At 40.3% G+C, this 18,872-nt stretch overlaps 1 protein-coding gene across 2 annotated transcripts in view; it reads right to left on the reverse strand.

The window, feature by feature from the left end:
- rgs7a (regulator of G protein signaling 7a) overlaps positions 1-18,872 on the reverse strand; it is a 78,887-nt gene that overhangs the window by 25,391 nt on the left and 34,624 nt on the right. For both annotated transcript variants that reach the window (XM_033614005.2, XM_033614006.2), the window contains exons 3-4: positions 9,703-9,799; positions 4,640-4,690 (exon numbers count right to left, since the gene is read on the reverse strand). In XM_033614005.2, coding sequence (XP_033469896.1) covers positions 4,640-4,690; positions 9,703-9,799 — 148 coding nt within the window. The remainder of the gene's footprint in view (positions 1-4,639; positions 4,691-9,702; positions 9,800-18,872) is intronic.

The following is an 18,872-nucleotide window of genomic DNA, read 5'->3' on the forward strand; positions in this document are numbered from 1 at the left end:
AACATCTGTGTTTTATGATTATGACACAAGATCTGAAGTTACAAAGTATTTTTGTGTTTGATTTCAAAGTGGATTATGGATGTTTACCTTCATCATATCACTGGAAAAAGTGAATCACGCTGCTATGAATTCAAAGTGTTAAAATCCCAATAGCAGATCAGGTCACGTTTGAGATCCCTGATGTATAACTGAAGAAATATATGCAGCATCTGCACCAGACAGTCCATCTTAAGGTTGTAGATCATGTCATCTTATGGCTCCTCATTCACATATATCTTTTCAATATGTCCCATCCCTTTGTGAGCTTGCTCAGCAACCACAGATTAACAGATGGAAATCAACTAGATTACTTTTTTGAAACTGCAGATAACATCTGTATTTGATAATTGTGACACAAAATCTGAAGTTACAAAAAGTGTCTTTTTTGTATGATTTCAAATTGGAATATGGATGTTTACCCATGATGCATCAGGGATACTCATGTAACTAAAAAAAAAGTAAATTACATTGATTCAAAGTGTTGAAATCCCTCCATACTTTTCTCCAGAAAAGCAGATCAGGTCACTTTTGAGATCCCTGATGTATAACTGAAGAGATATATGCAGCGTCTGCTCCAAACAGTCCATCTTAAGGTTGTAGATCATGTCAGCTTATGGCTCCTCATTCGCATATATCTTTTTTATATGTCCCTTCCCATTGTGCGCTGTCTGGACTGCACAGTAATGCATGCTAATGAATCACGTCTGGGCCATCCTAAACGTGGTAAGCAGTTAATTCCAGTAGTTTCCATGCCATATAAACCAATTGGCTTTAAAAACACAATGAATGATAACGATCCGAACTGCAATGAAAGTATCACAGCAAAGAGTTAGACGTGCAGAACTTCCTGCCAATAGACATCTAAAAGTTTCGAGAAGAACTTTACACAGGCAGGAATTTGCATCGACTCATCGAATGCAGTATTGAATGAAAATAGGATTGGAGACTACAGAGATTGCAAAATGGGATGATAATGAGTTCATCTGGAGTGCGTCAGTATATTATCTGTGGCATTTATTTAGCAAAAAAACTCCCAGTCCCCAGTCAACTTTGATATAAGCTCATCTGCCTTTTCATAATAAACACACTGCTATTGTGCTGTGAGCCAAATTAATTGCATTTCACTTTGCTGTGTTTGTCAGCCCCGCCAGGAGTTGTTCTGTGCTGAAGTCACTTAGTTTTGCACAACACTCTGTTCACCACCGCGGGGCAACTGACAGCTTGTTTTGTGTCTGTTTGCAAAAAAAGTGCACTGATTAAAAAAAAGAGTCTTAAAGGACAGCAAACATCTGCTTGTTGACACATGCTTCAGACTCCTCTCTGTTAGAAAATTGCAGCTTTTGACTGTTTTGATCAGAAATGCTATTATGGAGGAGTGTTTTCAATATTGCAGGTGACACAAAATGTAACACTATAAATGTAAATTTGCTTGAGGGAATGACATATCTGTTATTGCCAGGCCTCAGTAAACAGAGCAACAAAATGAATGTTCTTGGCCCAGTTTAGCACATTAAGCAGCAGTGATTTGACGAGCTCTTTTGTTGTTGATGGTTTATCTCTTTTTTTGTCTGTTTGTTTTGGCATATCAGAGGTGCCGCGATACAGATACATTATTAATCTCGGCGCTGTGAGGCCCGAGGCGTGGGGAAAAGCATAATCTCTTGGGTAAATTTAAATGTTTCAAACTATGTTATGCAAATGAAAGAACAAAGAGAGGGAAAAAACACAGGAACAGTCTGTCCACTCTGGAAAGTTCAACTGTTCTCAAACCTTGCAGAGGTGTTTTATCAATATCTAACTGCTTTCCATGTGTAAAAACCTCTCTGGCATAAAGTCAAAGTAGCAGACACAAAAAAGACAGGCAGATCCTTGCATACAAATGACACAACACACAAAGGAGTTGTGAGTTGTTGAGTCAGCTGAGTATCGCAACTATGAACTGGCTGCACAATACTGAGGCACACTAGAGCAGACGAACACTGGGACGCTGCACCCACACGCATTAACACTCCACTATCCACGTAAACACACACCTACAGTACACACTAAACAGCTAAAACTCAGAAGAGACATTTTTTCTCATTGTTAGCAATGGCTCTTTATCACCATCTTTAATGCAGGCAGGCAAACGGTTTACATTTTTCACACCTATTACCGCTCAACCTGCCCACTTCTGAGTCATTCTGTGTGCAATGAGAGGCTCAGGTAGTGATCTGACTACTCCCTCAAGACAGTCTCGTTTGGACCTAATTTATCACACTGGAATGAAATAAGAATAATAAGACAGGAAAAATGAGGAATAAGAAGAAGAATTGCAGTTGCAGTGCGCTGTAGCTCAAGGACACAAAAAGACAGATCAAAGAAAAATAATCCAGAACTGTGAACTTTTTATACACTAAATATATATATGTGTGTGTGTGTGTGTGTGTGTGTGTGTGTGTGTGTGTGTGTGTGTGTAATTTAGAGACACCAAATAAGCATGTTTGGATGGTAGGAAGAAGCCAAAGACCCGCAGAAAACCCACGCTGACACGAGGAGAACATGCAAACTCCACAGAGAAGGACTCCCTCACCCCAGTCTTCAAAACTCCCACCTCAGGTTGTGCCCTTAGGTGTGAATGCGAGTGTGAATGGTTGTCTGTCTCTATGTGTTAGACCTGAGATATTCTGGCAACCTGTCCAGGGTGTACCCAGCCTCTCACCCAATGTCAGCTGGGATAGGCTATATATATAGATGAGTAGAAGCAGGGGTCTGCCACACCAGACAGGCTGTGTAAAGACGCTCCTGAGACAGTTCAGTACATGATAGCAGGGTGTAAGATGCAGACAGGAACAGCAGACATGGGATGCCATAACCAAGTGGCTGGCATAGTGTACAGGAACATCTGTACTGAGACCCAAGGTCCAAATGGAAGACACCTCCAAAGGTGGTTGAGAATGACCAAGCTAAGATCCTGTGGGACTTCCAGATCCAGACTGACAAACTGGTTATGGCTAACCAACCATCCTGATTGATCGACATACAACATAAGAACGCAGTGGCGATAGATGTAGCAATCTGAGTCACAGCAACATCAGGAAGAAGGAACACGAGAAGCCTGAAGAATACCAAAGGCTGAAAGAGGAGCTAGAAAAGATGTGGGGAGTAAAGGCAACAGTGGTGCCAGTGGTGATCAGAGCACTCAGAGCTGTGACCCACAAATCTGGGAGAATGGCTCCAGCAGATTCCAGGTACAACATCTGAGGTCTCAGTCCAGAAGAGTGCAGTCCTAGGAACAGGTAAGATACTACAAAGAACCCTCAAACTCCCAGGCCTCTGGCAGAGAACCCGAGCTTGAGGAAGACACACCACGACACACACCACCTATGTGTATTAAGATTATACTTTATCTAAGATAATATAAGATAAGATGATCCTTTCTTTGTCCCACAGCAGGGAAATTCGCAACATTACAGCAGCAAAGGGAAAGTGCAAGCAGGAAGCATCTGTAGAAAAAAATCCCAACAAAGTAATATATAAATACGAGCAAATGGCATAGAAACACAAAGTAATATAATAACGAAGCATCAAAAAAGAGGCAGAATGTTATAAAGAGACAGACTGAATGACTGATTTTATATTATTGACTGATGGAAGTATAGATGAACTTTGATTGGTGTGAAAAATGGAAACTGTTTGCTTGCTTGCATTGAAGATGGTGAAAAAGAAACAATTTTAGGTATTTAGTGTGTGTGTGTGTGTATATATATATACATGCATATGTCCACATATATTTCACAAATGCATGTGTTCCCCTCTCTAGTGTAGACTAATGAAAACATATAATTTTCAAAAGCTGCACAATACATCATCATCTTCTCTCAGCGCCAGCGAGCTTTAAATTACACAGCATGAACAACTGTAATAATGGTAGCCTACAATTTAGTATTTAGATCAACATCAGCATTAATTAAGAACAGACGCGATTCTTGTAAATGAGGAGTTCCCCCCACCCCCTAACACAGAAATACATTGTATCTACCTATAATAAGTATGCCGAATTATCTATTAGCAGTTCCTGTTTAAAATGTATGCATGGGTGTACAGACAGCTCTCAATGAAAGGCTTTTACGCTGAAGAAAACTTAAAAATATGACGTTTTTCAAGGGAGTTCTGGACTTGGCTGTTAGGAGCGTCTTTTTTCTGTGACTTGCGGATAGTCATCGGAGATAAGGTTGTCGTCGGAAAGTGTAAGCAACCTCAAATCTAAAAATATGTGTCTCATGTCTCTGTGTTGATATTTGTTTGAGTTATGACTGTGAGAAGGAGCACGAGTGTGATTTTTAACGCTAATTGTGGCACCTGTGCGCACCTGTCCATTTCACCTCATGCAGTGTCTTTGCCGCAAATGGAAGAATTCAGCCTTCAGGCCTTTTGCCAGAACGCCCTTACTGGCAGAAATCTTTTATTTTAAACCAAAGAATAATATTTTTTCCCTAAACCTAACAGAGACTGAGCTTTCTGGCAGACAGCCCTGGATGCAAACTGTACCCAGCAGCATCTTTTCCTCACGCCCACGCACACACCCTCTGTCTTACTCTCTATTGATCGGCCTTTTTACCTTGATCTTCAATGTCCAGGTTCTTGATCATCCACTGTACAATATCAGAACCTGTAATGAGAGAAGGCACATTAATATGAATCGCTGACATACTGTATTTAATATATTCACAGTGTGCTGAAATATCTTCTTGCATGTAGATGCAAATGAAAGGGAAAACAATGACACTCTTAACCCTGCCCACCGCCCCTCATCATCACAGTGCATACCAATTCCTCTCGCCTTGCACCATGTGGGTGGGTAATAGACCATCCATTACCAAATTTTCTTCTCTGACACCCTCTCCAAGCCATCTCTCTTTGGCTGCAGTCCATTAATATAAATGACCAGAGAGGTAGAATGGCATAATGAAGCATCCATTGTGTACAGTAACAACACAATTTGTCTGACTCAGTCACAGCACAGACACTGCAGTTGCAATTGTTTGGTTTAATAAGTCAATGCATCACACCAGACATTTCAAACTGTCACAAATAAAAACTAAGATGTAAACAGGTCAGACTGCGGCGTGGAGAGAGGAGAGGAGAGTGCATTTAAATAAAACCGAGCAGAAGACAAGACACGACACCGTTTGTTATAAAAACACGATGCAATCATCAAACTATTTCGAGTAAAGGTCTGGAGTTGACTTGTATATCACTTGTTCTTGTTTGAACATCAAACTTTTCATATGCTGCGTGTCATTTTGCAATTCATCTTCTACATCTGAGAGTACAACTGAATCATTTTTCACATCTCAGAAAAACATAACAGCATCCTCTGCCCCCCGGGCATTTTCACACCCCACCACAACATGTGACTTTGGCACTTTGGCTAAATATATATTTTCCAAGCTATTATTACTGTCTGTCATGCTGACAGGTGAAGGTATGTTGAGGAGAAGAGAGCCACAGAAGGCAGAAAAAAAAAGGTGTGAAACGGAGACATGAGGGAATTCATGCAGTGAGACAGTCAGTCCCTGTGGCTGTCTCTCTGTCCATCAAGCTATCATTCTGTCTGTCTGCGTTTTGTCTTCACCGCGCCCACTTTGCTTTTCGGCGCCCCCATAACCAGATGAGATTTTCCATGGATTAACATCATTAATACAACCCCATTTTCACACTATCAAAGTTGACCCACTTTCTAAGAGAGAGCTTAAATGAGATGTGTAAGGTAATCCTCTAACAAGGATGTTTTCCGAATTGATTAATATCATGCTCATAGATTGGGCTGTGCATGTGTGTGTGGGGGCGCCAGCATGCATCTGAATGTGACAATAATGCAGAGTGATAAGCGATGGCATCAAAAATGAATGATCCCAGTGATGGCAAATATTGGATAACTGCTGCAGTTAAAAGTACAGCAAAAGGCAACGTGTGCAGCTGGGAATTAATACTTGAGCAACACAAGTACAAATGAAGTACGAGGGAAAGCAACAACAATATTTAGAGGCATTAAAAATCAAATTAGCAGAACCATAATGAGTTGAAGACAAAAATAATGCAGGCAGAAGTTGTTTCAAAAAAGCTAGGCTCAGTGTGCAGAAGAGTATTAAAGGAGAAAATGTGAAATATACTGTAAATGGTGCATGCAAATTTTGTAAAAAAGACGGATCTCTCATTAATGAGAGAGCAGCAGAGTTGTTTCTAAACAATAGGCCTAGGTCTGTTGTTCAGTTTAAGGAATGAAGGACACCCAACACATACAGTATCTATACCTATAGGGCCTAACAGTTCAAGTGTGTTATTTATACTCCCAACAATATGTGGCTGACATATACAAGCACGAGCACCTGTGTGATTACAAGGTTTATGACATTTAATGACACATTTTCTAACCCGGCTCACCAGCTAAATAAGGAAGTGTTATTATGAAACCTACACTGAGGATGGGATCTACATAGACACTGCATTTATGTCAGCACTAGTCATTTGAGAGCAGGTGCTCTTACTGTAACAAATAAATAAATTGGCAAGTGGAAAAATCTTTGTATTTTATGAAAAATCCATGCTGCAGAAAGTGGTGCAGAGCACAAACACGCTGCTGGTTACATCCTCCACTGTTGTGCTTACAGCTTGGCCGCTGCTCCACTGAACACAAGTGGCAGTTTTACAGAGGGGAAGCTACAGAGGGACTGTGTCCTTGCTGCAGCCTTAGAAACTGCCAGGGGACTCGTGTTTTGGTGTGGGTGGCATGAAGTCTGAGCATTACACTCTTGGAGAAAAATTCTGATCCACTTGAGAACATTGACACTGCTTCTGCTCCACAATGATGCCATCTTAAAAACCAGTGCATGCATTTTGACAAAAATATATAGTAATGTGTGTGATTATGACATGTGCATGAAGTCTAGGCCCTAAGTATAGTACTATAGTTAGGTAATACAAGCCATCTGTTGCAGTTCTGTCATGTTCCCACAGACGTAGCCAGTGTAGCTGTTTGCCAGCTGAATTGATTGTATAATATCTGACGGAAGACGGGACAGAGATGGATCTGGGCTGATGTGGCTTGGCTGGATGTGAAATCATTAATCAATACAACCTCCCGCTGTTTTAAACAAAGACAAACACACAAACACTGCGCAGCAGACTTGGCATGAAAAAGGAAACCATCGACAAAAAAAGAACTGAGCATCAGCTGCCCTTTATACGCCTGAAGAATTTGCCGTTGTTTCACTAACGTCACTCACGCTTAAATTAGCTATTTAAATTTATCTGTGTCTATATGTTGGTGCTCGCTGCCAGCCTTTCATCCGTGTCAGAAAGGACCTAGACATGTCACCGGTTGTGACAAGCCGAGCGTGGCTCTTTTAGTTAGCAGTGATGGTGACCAGTGGTGAGGCTGGCAGGAGCAAGCAGTTATGGGAAAATCTGAGCAGTGCCATATTGGATTATTAATGCATCAGTAGACTTTTATAAATCCTTAATAATTTATCAAGATTTTGATACTGTTGCACTGTAAAGCTCCAACATTTATGAGCTGATACAGGCTTTTAAAGGTCCAGTGTGTGGGGTTCAGTGGCATTGAGCAGTAGGGCTGGGGGAAATGATCGATTCAGTAGTGTGGACGTGGACAATTGGGCATCGATTCACAAATATCAATAATCGATTATCTAAATGTCCTTTAAAATCATGATGTTGATGGAACGAAAGAGGCGGAACACGAGAACAGTGCAGCACCTGGACAGTCTGCAGTGCAAGCAAACTAACTAATTAACGTCTATATAATTGCATTTGCGCGGTGAATGTGAAGTATATTGTGAATACTTTTTAGGCCACCACCCAGAGACAAACTTAACAGAGCGGAGCAGTAATGTTAACAAATTAGACTGGCTGACAGCACACTGCAGCATTAGCCAACTTAAAACACCTCTGTGAAGAAGAAAGAAAGTCTCTGCTCAGTCTGTTTCCCCTCAAAAACGCTTTTGCAGTGTCCGCTCAGTCAGCGGTGTTAGGTAGTAACGATGGGCCCCAGTGAACACTATGATAACGGGCCCTTGTGCGCCCTAGTTACTCGTTATGAAACACACACACAGAGTTTTTGGCATATATGTATTTTACCAACAGTGTTTCTTTTTTTTTTTTGTTTTTAGATATTTTTTGAGAGGGGGGAATGACATGCAGCAAAGGGCCACAGGCCGGACCTGAACCCGGGCCGCTGTACATGGGGCGCCCACTCTACCCACTAAGCCACCAACGCCCCCCAACAGTGTTTCTTACTGCCGCTTTTATGTTATATCTGCTTGAAGATTTGAACAGCGTGTTAGTGTTGAGAGATTTTGCACTTACACTAGCTGCTGTAAATCGTATTGTCTCGTTACATGACTGAACAGAGACTTGATACTGGACAACATTAACATACATATCACCCAGCAATCATCATTACGTATCTGTATATGACAAAAACTACAAAAGAAAATAGGAAATTATTCTTTTAACTTTTTTTTTTTTTATAGCTTTTGTTAAAGAAAACCATGATGGAGATGGGTTTGCCTTTTTGAGGGCAAAAAATGACACCATTTTTGTTTAATGTGAGTTCTTTGAACAATTTATGTGTTATGTGTATGTGTCTGTTTCATTTATAATTATTAAAACTGCTTGTTCTGTCTGTTATATTCTCATGTTTAAGAGAGAAATACTGTTTTTTGTATTAGAATAGATTTGACATCCTAGAGTTTTCACCTTCAAGTGTCAAACTGAAAATCATTTGGCACAGTTAAGGTCAAACATCCAAGTGAAGTAGCAAAAAAGCTAAATCATGTTTGAGTGGAGGGGGACTTTAACCTTTTTGAGATATCGTGGCAAAAGTTGTAAATGAGCAGCTGATGATATACTTGTTTTTTTTATCACTTCTTGTGTGCTAATAAAATTCAAATTCAAACTCAGGCATATTTCCCGGAGATTCCCGTCCCAGTCTAGCAGTCAGGTTGCAGAGCTGAAACTTCTTCTGTATGCCAAGCATGTAGGAGAACAACAGTGGCTGATGCCAAAATGCAAATAGCCCTGTCTAGAACCACTGGTATGAATAATGTGGGCTACTGTAGAAACAACATGGCGGACTCCGTGGAAGGGGACCTGCGTCTTACATAGAAATAAACTCAGGGATTCTTATTTTCATATAATTATAGACTAGAGGAAACAAAGTTATGAATATTATGTACCATTTCTGCCAAGAGATGCCCCTAAATCCCACACACTGGACCTTTAATTTGTTACTGTCATACTGTAGGTTTTCTACTGTAAGTCTATATTACAGCATATAATGCACGACAGTGATGAAGGCCTCACTCCTCTTAGTTTTTCAATGTAGTGTTGAACTTGAATAATCTCTTATGGAGTATCACTCCAGCATGGATTCTTATCTATTAGGTTGCGCAGCTCGAAAATCCAATATGATCCTCTTGACATTCTGGCACTGCTAGTGTGAAATGCAAAACGGACACTCTCTAAATACTTTCAGTGTTTTGTTTGGCCAGAACAGAGAAGTACTAGTCGGGTGCTTAGTGGGCGGGAGCCAAGTAGAAGAGAGGAAGAGGAGGGAGGAGAGGAGAAGAGCGCAACAGAGCAGAGAGATAAAAGCCTTACCTGAAAAAACACTGGGGATCTTGGTTAGAAAACTTTTCACTGTTCGGATGGGGATGCCATTTTTCTCGTCCTGCATGCGTGCTATTACTTCCTCCATCTAGACAACACAGGGACAGAGGGGGAGAGCAGTGTGGAGGAGGGAGAGAGAACAAGAGAGTTTTTTCATCAACTTGCATTTGTAAGTGGAGGTTGTGCATGAGTAAGACAGAGAGAGGTAAACAGAACAGGTTCCAGTATGGTTCAATCATGACTCCAGGGGACAGAGAGTGAGACGAGGAAGTTGGTGACTAACAATCACTGCCGTCAGATTTCTGCCTCTCCTCTGACAAATCTCTTTGATTTGTGTCATTTGTCACATAAAAACCTCCAGTAAAGCTGCACTTATTGAATTCTGCAACTGCTATTGAATTTTGGCAATTTGGTAGTTGAGCAATGAAGTTTCTTGTCATGATCCATCACAGTATGTTTATGTCCCGAAACAGCCACACTTCCAAACTTTGCAGAGCGGAGAAGAAAAATTCATAATGTCACTCAAAAGACACAAATGTTTTGTCTTCAGCGTTGACTGAGTCACACAGTTGAACCGAAAGCCGCACAGAGGGATGACATGTACAGGCAAATAGACACACATGACAACAAGCAAACATTCGCACACGCCTCTGAGACAGAAATATACTGGGAGTTGTCTCAAGGGCCTGGCAGGGCAACACAAGGCTGACGATGTTTCCAAGAACACACAGAAGGGAGCAAAGCAGAGAGTAGAGCATGGCCCGGATACGTCAGTCAGATCAGGGGCCAAAAGATCTCCCCAAACTCCCCCCTCGGTGTAAAAATATACACATGGAAAATATATACACAGAGTTCAACGACCTGGCAACACATTAATATTTACTACACAAACAGGCGCACCTTGACAAACATGCAGAATGTGTTGCTTCATATCCCTCCACCTGCAAAAGATTTTCTGTACTAAGAGGTATTCACGTGGGATGGTCAATTTCCTGTGTTTTTTCAGTTGTATTGATTCTGTCAAGGTTTGATTTCTAACAGACAAATACCGCAACCAGCTGATGATAGAATTATTACTGAAAGATTACTCTAAAAAAAGGCAGGCATGGGCATGACGTCTCAGGTTTAATTGATTACAGTGTGATTTCTAAATATTTGAATCAAAGAAATTCAGTTTTCTGACTGAGTCCAGTACAAAAATTTTAGCCATGATGGATTATTATTTCCAAACTGTAAAAAAAACTTGTATTCTGGCTGTGTTCCTCAATTAGACAACCCCTGTGTATATAAAAGGGAATTAAAAAGCATGCCCAAATTACAGGTGGCATACTTGACAATAGTGGACAAGCTGCCAGGATTTATTTGGAACATGCTGATGGAAATAAAAGTGTCTTAGAATTCATTCAGATTGATTGAGGTGCAGAGAATTGTGTGACATCCATCACTAAACATCCAACACATGCTTTAAGACAAAGGAACCATTTTCACTGGCTTTGAGAAGAACATTTAGCAGACTATCTTTTGTATGAAATTGCTATTTGTTCAAAAAAAGATACCCCAAAGACAACATGTAAAGTGAAAAAAAACAGGGAACCCAAGATAGATCCCTGGGGAACACCAAATGATGGGGGATCAAGGAGATCCAAGATAACACAGGAACCTTTGATGAGATATAGTAAGAGCAGAACTACTCAAGAACTGAATTCCTAATTGCAACTCAATTTTCTCCATGAATCATCTGCTCAAGCACGTCAAATAATGGACACAGATCAAGACAGATTAAAATTTGATGAAATCTAAGGAAAAGCTTTTTTTCTGTTGTCAAATACTACAGTGCTTATATGTTTATTTTGCATTATTATCACCAATTCTAGTGCCATTTTTCATGTTTTGTAATGTTATTTATTGATGTAATGGCATTTTTGGTTTAAAATGTTTCCATTTTATTATATATATTAGTATAAATAATTGTAACTTAGTGTTTCTGTACAGTAAGTTGTGACTATGACTATGCACTGGACTGAAGTGTTATGTTGTTCTCACAGGTCTGACCTCATGGATCATCCCTCTGAGTATTGTTGCCTTGCCTTATCAGCAAAGCTCATCTGTGAAAAGTAACACAATTTGTTCTATTTGTTTTGTGTGGTTAAAAAAATCATTTCTGTGGCTGTTTTGTTGAGAAAGGAACACTTCTGATGAAAAAGCTGGGTTTGATATGTAAATCTGTGATGACTTGGGTTTGGCAGTTCATGAGCTAGTACTGTAGCATTGTGTTATAATGAAAGCTTGTAGCTAGTCAAATAGCCTGGAGCTACAAATCATCCCAGTTAGGGATTGGAGCCTAATTGACAATGATGGAGTACAGGCAAATACTGTAACTAAAGAGCTGCTGGAGGACAATGGAGGCCCAGCAAGACTGAGAGAGGGAGAAATGAAAAGAAAGAGGGAAAAAAAACATCAAAAATACACATTTTCAGATTGTTTCAGTCTGTTTTGGTAATCTCTTTCTCCCACAGATGTAGTGCATGAGGCAGGTCAGTAGATCTGCCTCTACAAAATCTTTCCTTGGAGGTTCAGCAGTGTGAATCAGGTGGGCGCTTATGGCACTATAAAATTAGAGTTCTGAAAACAACTTAAATTTATCCCACAAATATCAAGACCTCGGTGAAAAAAATCAATCCTAACTGCTTCTGGCTATCCTCCTTGAATCTCTGCTTCCATTCTGTTGTTTATTGGAGGATTTTTCTTATTCCCACACATAACTGATGTCTGGATGGTCCCTACTGATACCAATGTAACACCAATGTTACAATTCCTTCACCAGCAGGAGTCTTAATAGACCACAATGCACTGCAGCAACAAAGATAGGTTTCATTTTAACCAAGAGACACTGCTATAAACATATGCTGTGTTTCATGTTGGGTACTTGTGTACTTATACTTTATATTTTAAGTGCATAAGTGGGTTCACACTGAGAAGTATGGCAAAATGCAGTACACTAGAGGACCCAGAGGTTGCGCTCATAACATCAAAAAGTTGAGTCACTGATCGCCATATTGCCTACGTAGGTAAAAGGATTACACAGTGAACTCCAAAGCATTGTACAAATATACATGTGTATGTTTCACTATCGCTATACTGTTGTTGGATAATGATCAGTTTTGTTTATTGTGTTAATTCTGTTGCAATTTGGTACCACAAACGATAACATGAATGTTAATTTTAGCTTGTTAGCTAGTTCACAGTGGCACATTATGTCATCAGGCACTGACGTTACATGTGTGGTGTAAGTTATATGATCTGTGGGAGTAAGTTACCTTTGGTGTTGATGCATGTTAAATTGTTGTCTTCACTGTATGTGATTTTAGTATTAGATTTGTGCTCAGATGCTAAAATAGCAGATGAAATTTTCATTTTTAATACAACAAATAAATAGATATAGAAGAAGTCAAGTGAGCAAACAAGCAGATTTAGCAGCCATATATTTTCGAGTGACAATCGTTCGTCAGATGTTGTGTTGATGCTCCACCAGGTTGCATTTCGCCAGGCAAAGATAGAAAAGCTATCAAATCCTCCAGTCGTCATTTACGTTAAGTGTGCACCGGCCATATTTCATTTGAGACAACACTACCCTGTCACAATTTGCGCGCTACGCAAGCAAGTACATAGTGTATACCAGTAGCTCTCAAATGGTGTGTGCCATGATGCCAATCCAGGTGTGCCGTGGGATTGCATGATAACCACACATTAGCCTATTATTGCAGTATTCAGTAAGGCCTATTCAAAACTTAATTTTCAACTGACAGTATCAGCTCTTGCTATCAAACTCTTGCTAAGAAATGTACTTTAACTGAATTCAATTTAAAAAACCTTCATGTGAAACCTATTTGTCACCATTTGCATGTGGCAGGTATAAGCGTGTGACACATCAAAAGCCCTGACTGGCAGCCAGTGTGAGAAATGACCATGTTTAAAAGGAGAAAGCCGTGAGTGGGAAAATGGATCGCTTGATTGTACGGAGCAAATTACAACAAAGCACCAGCCAAGACGACCTACCGCCGACAGAAAGGAGATTTAAAAAAAACTGTCAGTAGAAGGTATCATGAAAGCTACTTGTTACTAATAACTTATTGTTATTGTATTATGTCATGATAAGAGTGATAACACACTTTAAAGAAGCTATTGTGCACAGAGATTAATACAGATGTGCCTTGAGACTTTGGCTTCCCCTTTGGTGTGCCTTAGGAACCATTGGTGTATATTGGAAGTATACAGTTTGAGAAACAGCATTTGACTTTGACTACTGTGTTAATAGTCATTCAGTGATATGTAAGAAGTTGCTGAGTGAATTAAAGTGAGACAAGGCAGGTTGTAGGAAAAGAGTGAATCTCAAAGAGACTTACTGTATTTGATCATGGCACAATTGAAGCTGTTGAACTTCAGAAAATGTTGACATCTAACAGTTTAAGTATCAGACAGTGAGATTTTTTTTCTTGGTGTTCCTCAACTAACACCAGTTAAAGTTAGAGAAGAAGGTGTGATTCTAAAAATGAAGATGTGCTTTGAATATCAGTAAGACACTCAGCCGTGCTAAAATCAAACCAAAAACCAGTCCTGTGTAAATGCATCGTTATATAATTCAGGCTTGTTAAGCTGTAGCACCTAAAACTGACGCACAGGAAAACAAAAATTAATAGTATTCATGTGGCCTCCTTTTATGCGTCGCATGCATCATCCCTTTGCTGTTTTAAACATATCCCTCTTAATTCATCCTAATTGTGTTCATCTCATTCCCCAGTAGAATAAGCGCGCCTTATAACGCCAACCCTGCCTCTGTATTTATGTGACTCTGCCTTTCTGTGAGAGTTAGCTGGCACTGTGAGACACAGAGCATATAAGGACAACAGCACCAGTGATCAATACTTCACACACTCTCTCCTATCTCTGCAAACCCTCACCGCCTACACATGGTAAAATGCCACCAGCGTGAATATTCAGGATCTAAAGCTCTTGAAGTCGGGATGCTCTCTGGCTTCATGTTGTGAGGAAGAGAGGAAAGTCGTTTCCCTCCAGAGAGAGGGAGAGAGACAGCAAGAGTGTCTCTTTCTCTCTCTCTCTCTGTCCCCCACCCATCCACCCACCCAGAGCTGTCTGACTGCGTCTCTGCAGCCTCTTAACAGATAAGAGTGAGTGTTTTGGCTGCACAGTGTGAATCATTGAATAATGATGGCACAGGACTCAGTACATATGAAGTGACTAACAAAAGCTCCGGATATAAGCACACACTGAGCTTCAGCACACGGCTCCAAGCACTTCAAAGACTATCACTGAGGGCACTCAGGGTGCAATCAGAATGTTCTGAAGCACCATTTGGAGCAAAAAAAAAATAATAAAAAAAGAGAAAGAAATTCAAACCGCGTTTGTAAATCAATTCTGGCCTCTTAGTTGTCTTTTTAGCCGTTGTTAAGTGCACCACAAGTCCCTTATTTGATGGGCTGTTTCCAAGAAAAGCGAGCCGATAAAAGGATTTTAGAAAGGTTCTATCTTGAGCACATCAGAAAGGTGGGAGGTTTTTTAGGAGGAAATTTCACCAAATTTATTGTGTGTCCTCAGATAGCTCATTTGGAAGTGACCTTTATCAGTTACCCCAGCAAGACAGAAAGGAGGCTTGAATAGAGGTTGTTTGGCTGCCTTGGTGACGGTTGTGTAAGGCTGAAATGTTAAGTTAACTGCGGTAACGTCTATGCGGATCAGTGTTTTAAAGGGATAGTAATCAAGACACATGCTGGCACATTAATCACTATATACCGCATCTTAAATACTGTGTGGGGGTCTGGGGTGACACCTTTACACGCAATTTATATACATTACACATATCATAAAAAAGCCATTAGAATTGTACATAATGTTGGCTATAGGGAACACACGAACACACTGTTTTTAAGGTCATATGCATTGAAATTCGGGGACTTGGTTGAATTTAAAACAGTACAAATGGTGCACAAAGCAAGAAATAATCTACTTCTGGGTAATGTTCTCTGACAGGGAGGGTGTATATAATTAAAGATAATTTAATCTAAAAAAACACTGTGTTCGTACAACCTTGAAAACTATGTGTGTTTCAGTGTGTGGGGTGGATTTGTGGGATGGGTTAGATGAGGAGTTAAAGGGAAGCACAGCTATAGAGCACTTATAAAAGATGTAAGGACAGAATATTTAGGAGGTAAGCAGGCGAAGAGGGATGATGCTGATGGGATGCTTTATTTGTTTATCTGGGGTTTGTATATTTAATGTCTAAGACTGTTGTTTATGTATCCATATCAATGGTTGTAAATACATTTGGGATAGTTGTTGACAATTTACTTTTTAAATGAGACATGAATACTGAGAAGGGGGTGGGAATATATAAGTGTACACTTCTTCCTACTCCTTTTAGAGCATGCCTGTTAATGTTTTGTTTTTATTTTCTGCTCAAGATAAACACATTCATTCATAGTTTGGATCTTTTGAAATGGGGTTGCATGACGTACGTATCCATAGTCAGTGTATTACATACAATAGGTGGCAGTTGGCATGCGCCCAGTTTGGAGAAGCAGCAGGAGTACCACCATGGAAGCGGAAAATGTATTGCTGTGGATGGGAATGGCAGCAAAATGTATTTTAGCCACCTAAAAAGTCAATAGCAGTTTAAGTGTACACTAAATTGAAAATATTTTCACCACTTTACCTTGCCGCAGACAGCCATTTCCGATGCGGAAGCGTTAATGGCTTGAGTTCCCCAACATGCTCTCGTCAATGCCCCCAGACTCCATTCTGAATACAGAATGTGCTGGTAATGCATCAATCAATCAGGTTTTGTTGTACCTCTTTTTTTATTTAAGAAACAAAGAACATGGTTTCATCATGGGTGTTACAAGGTCAAATCCTAGTACATTTTTCACTTATATCCAGGCATACCATGTCACACCTTTTCAAAAAAATCCATTTCTCTCAGTATTTTGTAAATGTTTCCATCTCAAGTTTTAAACAAAAGTGAGTCTTTCCATACAGCAGGCCTATATTTCATTTATAATCCCCAGCCATTTGGCCAATGTTGGGGGGTCAACTTGCAACCATTTGCGAGTTATAGCTTTCCTGCTTCTTGCCAAAAGTATCTTTAATAAATACTTATCTTTGTTTGGGACAGTTTCAGGTATGTTTCCTATGTATAATGTGACAAATGAGTAGACTAAATGCATCCCAATTATCTTATGAATCTCAGCTGCAATCTCTTGCCAATATGGTTATATTTTTGGGCATGCCCAGACAACATGATAATGATTGGACAGTGAGGTTCCACATTGCCTCCAACAAAGGCTACGGCTCTGTAGGCCTCTTCGCAGTGCCGTTAGTCTCGGGGTAATAAAGAATTGCACAAGGTTTTTCCAACCAAACTCCCTCAGGGACCTTGAGTTTGCAGTAGTTGCCTGTGTCTCACATATCTGTCCAGTCCTCCTCTAATATCGAAACAAACTTTTTAGTATCTCCCATTAAGTACGCACGGTTGTGTTCGTTTATCTTTAAGCTTTGAATTTTTTTTATCCAAGTAGTCCCTAGCTTGCAGGTATCTGTAGAAGTCCTGCTTTTCTAGTGCTTTTTCTGATTTGATATATTCCTTTAGCTCTGTAATTTTCCATTGGCGATGACCGAACAGAGAGACAAAATTACAGTTTTTCTCAGTGGAGTCCGGCTTCAAAAGAGCATTATAATGTGTTGAGTTCCCTGCCACAAATCCATGTTTGACGGCAGGGTAAGGTGGTAAAAATATTCTAAGTATAGCGTACGCTTAAACTGATATTGGTTTTTCTAGGTGGCTAAAATAGGTTTTGCTGCTGCCCTCATCTATAGCATTAAATTGTTGTTGTAGCCTCCGTGTCAATACTCCTACCTGGTTCTCCAAACTGGGGGCATGCCGACTACTGTATGTGGTATACTTACCATAGATAAGCACTGAATACAACCCCACTTCAAAGGATCCAAACTATCCCTTCAAAGTGTTTACCATGAAAACAGGATTTTCCCAACCAGTTTCTCACAACTGTGAAGTATGCTTTTAAAAAATGGGGGTAAAAATGAATATGAGTTAGGCAGGAGAATGGTTTTTGAGAGATTTAAGTTACATAGGGTTCAGTGACTGCAGTGTGGTAGTAGGCACCTTTGTTTGCTAACTGCAGCGGATGAACAGACAGCTCGAAAATACATGCTGCAAACTACTACGACCTTGACATTTGAAGTGCGAGCCACAGAGTAGTCATTTGTTGACTGTGCCGCACAACCTACAGGTTGCATTAAATCGTTTCCTTCCATAACAAGTGATGCTCTCTGTCTCCTGTGCTGACCTAGATTTAAGTGACGGAAAGAAATCCTCAGTACTCGATGAGCTCAAACTTATTTTTCGAGCAGCTTTAATTAGATCATCATTACCTACATACGCGTTAAATCCCTTAAGACAGATGAGTGTTTATTAGAGACTGAGGGACCCATCATGATACGTTTTTAATGAAGAATGACATGAGGCCTGCTGACAAAATGTACCCGGGAAGTGTGCACCCGTTTAGCTGCATGGTGTGAGGTGAGCTAATATAAATCTACATCTTTCTTAGCACACTTTATCAAATGCAGCTTGTCCCGTCATTCAATTGGAAACTCATCTAGAGTTCATTTCAGTTTGTCTGTCTGTGCAGATGTAGAAACCTCCCTGAATGTGCTGCTGAGGAAATTAAAAGCTCTCCTTTTCTTCTTCTCCTCCTCCCCCTCTCGCTTCTTCCTCTTCCCCCCCACATTGCCTCTGCGCTGCGATGGGTGAATGTTACTGCATCAGACGTACGGGGAGAATGGTATTACCTTGATAGTGTTATCTGAGGACACGTGTGTCTACATGAGGAGAACAGATAGTCCTCCCAACTCTGCATCACACAAACATGCACTCACATATCACAGAGGAACACATGCATCCACACACACAGAGCGCAGATGTTTCCATCATGACTCTACACGCAGAATACACAGCGATCAGGCACGCTGCAACCAGAGTTTATATGTATGTATATATATACAAAGTCTGACAGACTTCAGAGATGCACACACACACACAAGGACACACATTATGAAAGCTTATGAAC

Source organism: Epinephelus lanceolatus, chromosome 17 (assembly GCF_041903045.1).
Source record: "Epinephelus lanceolatus isolate andai-2023 chromosome 17, ASM4190304v1, whole genome shotgun sequence".
Lineage (NCBI taxonomy): Eukaryota > Metazoa > Chordata > Actinopteri > Perciformes > Serranidae > Epinephelus > Epinephelus lanceolatus.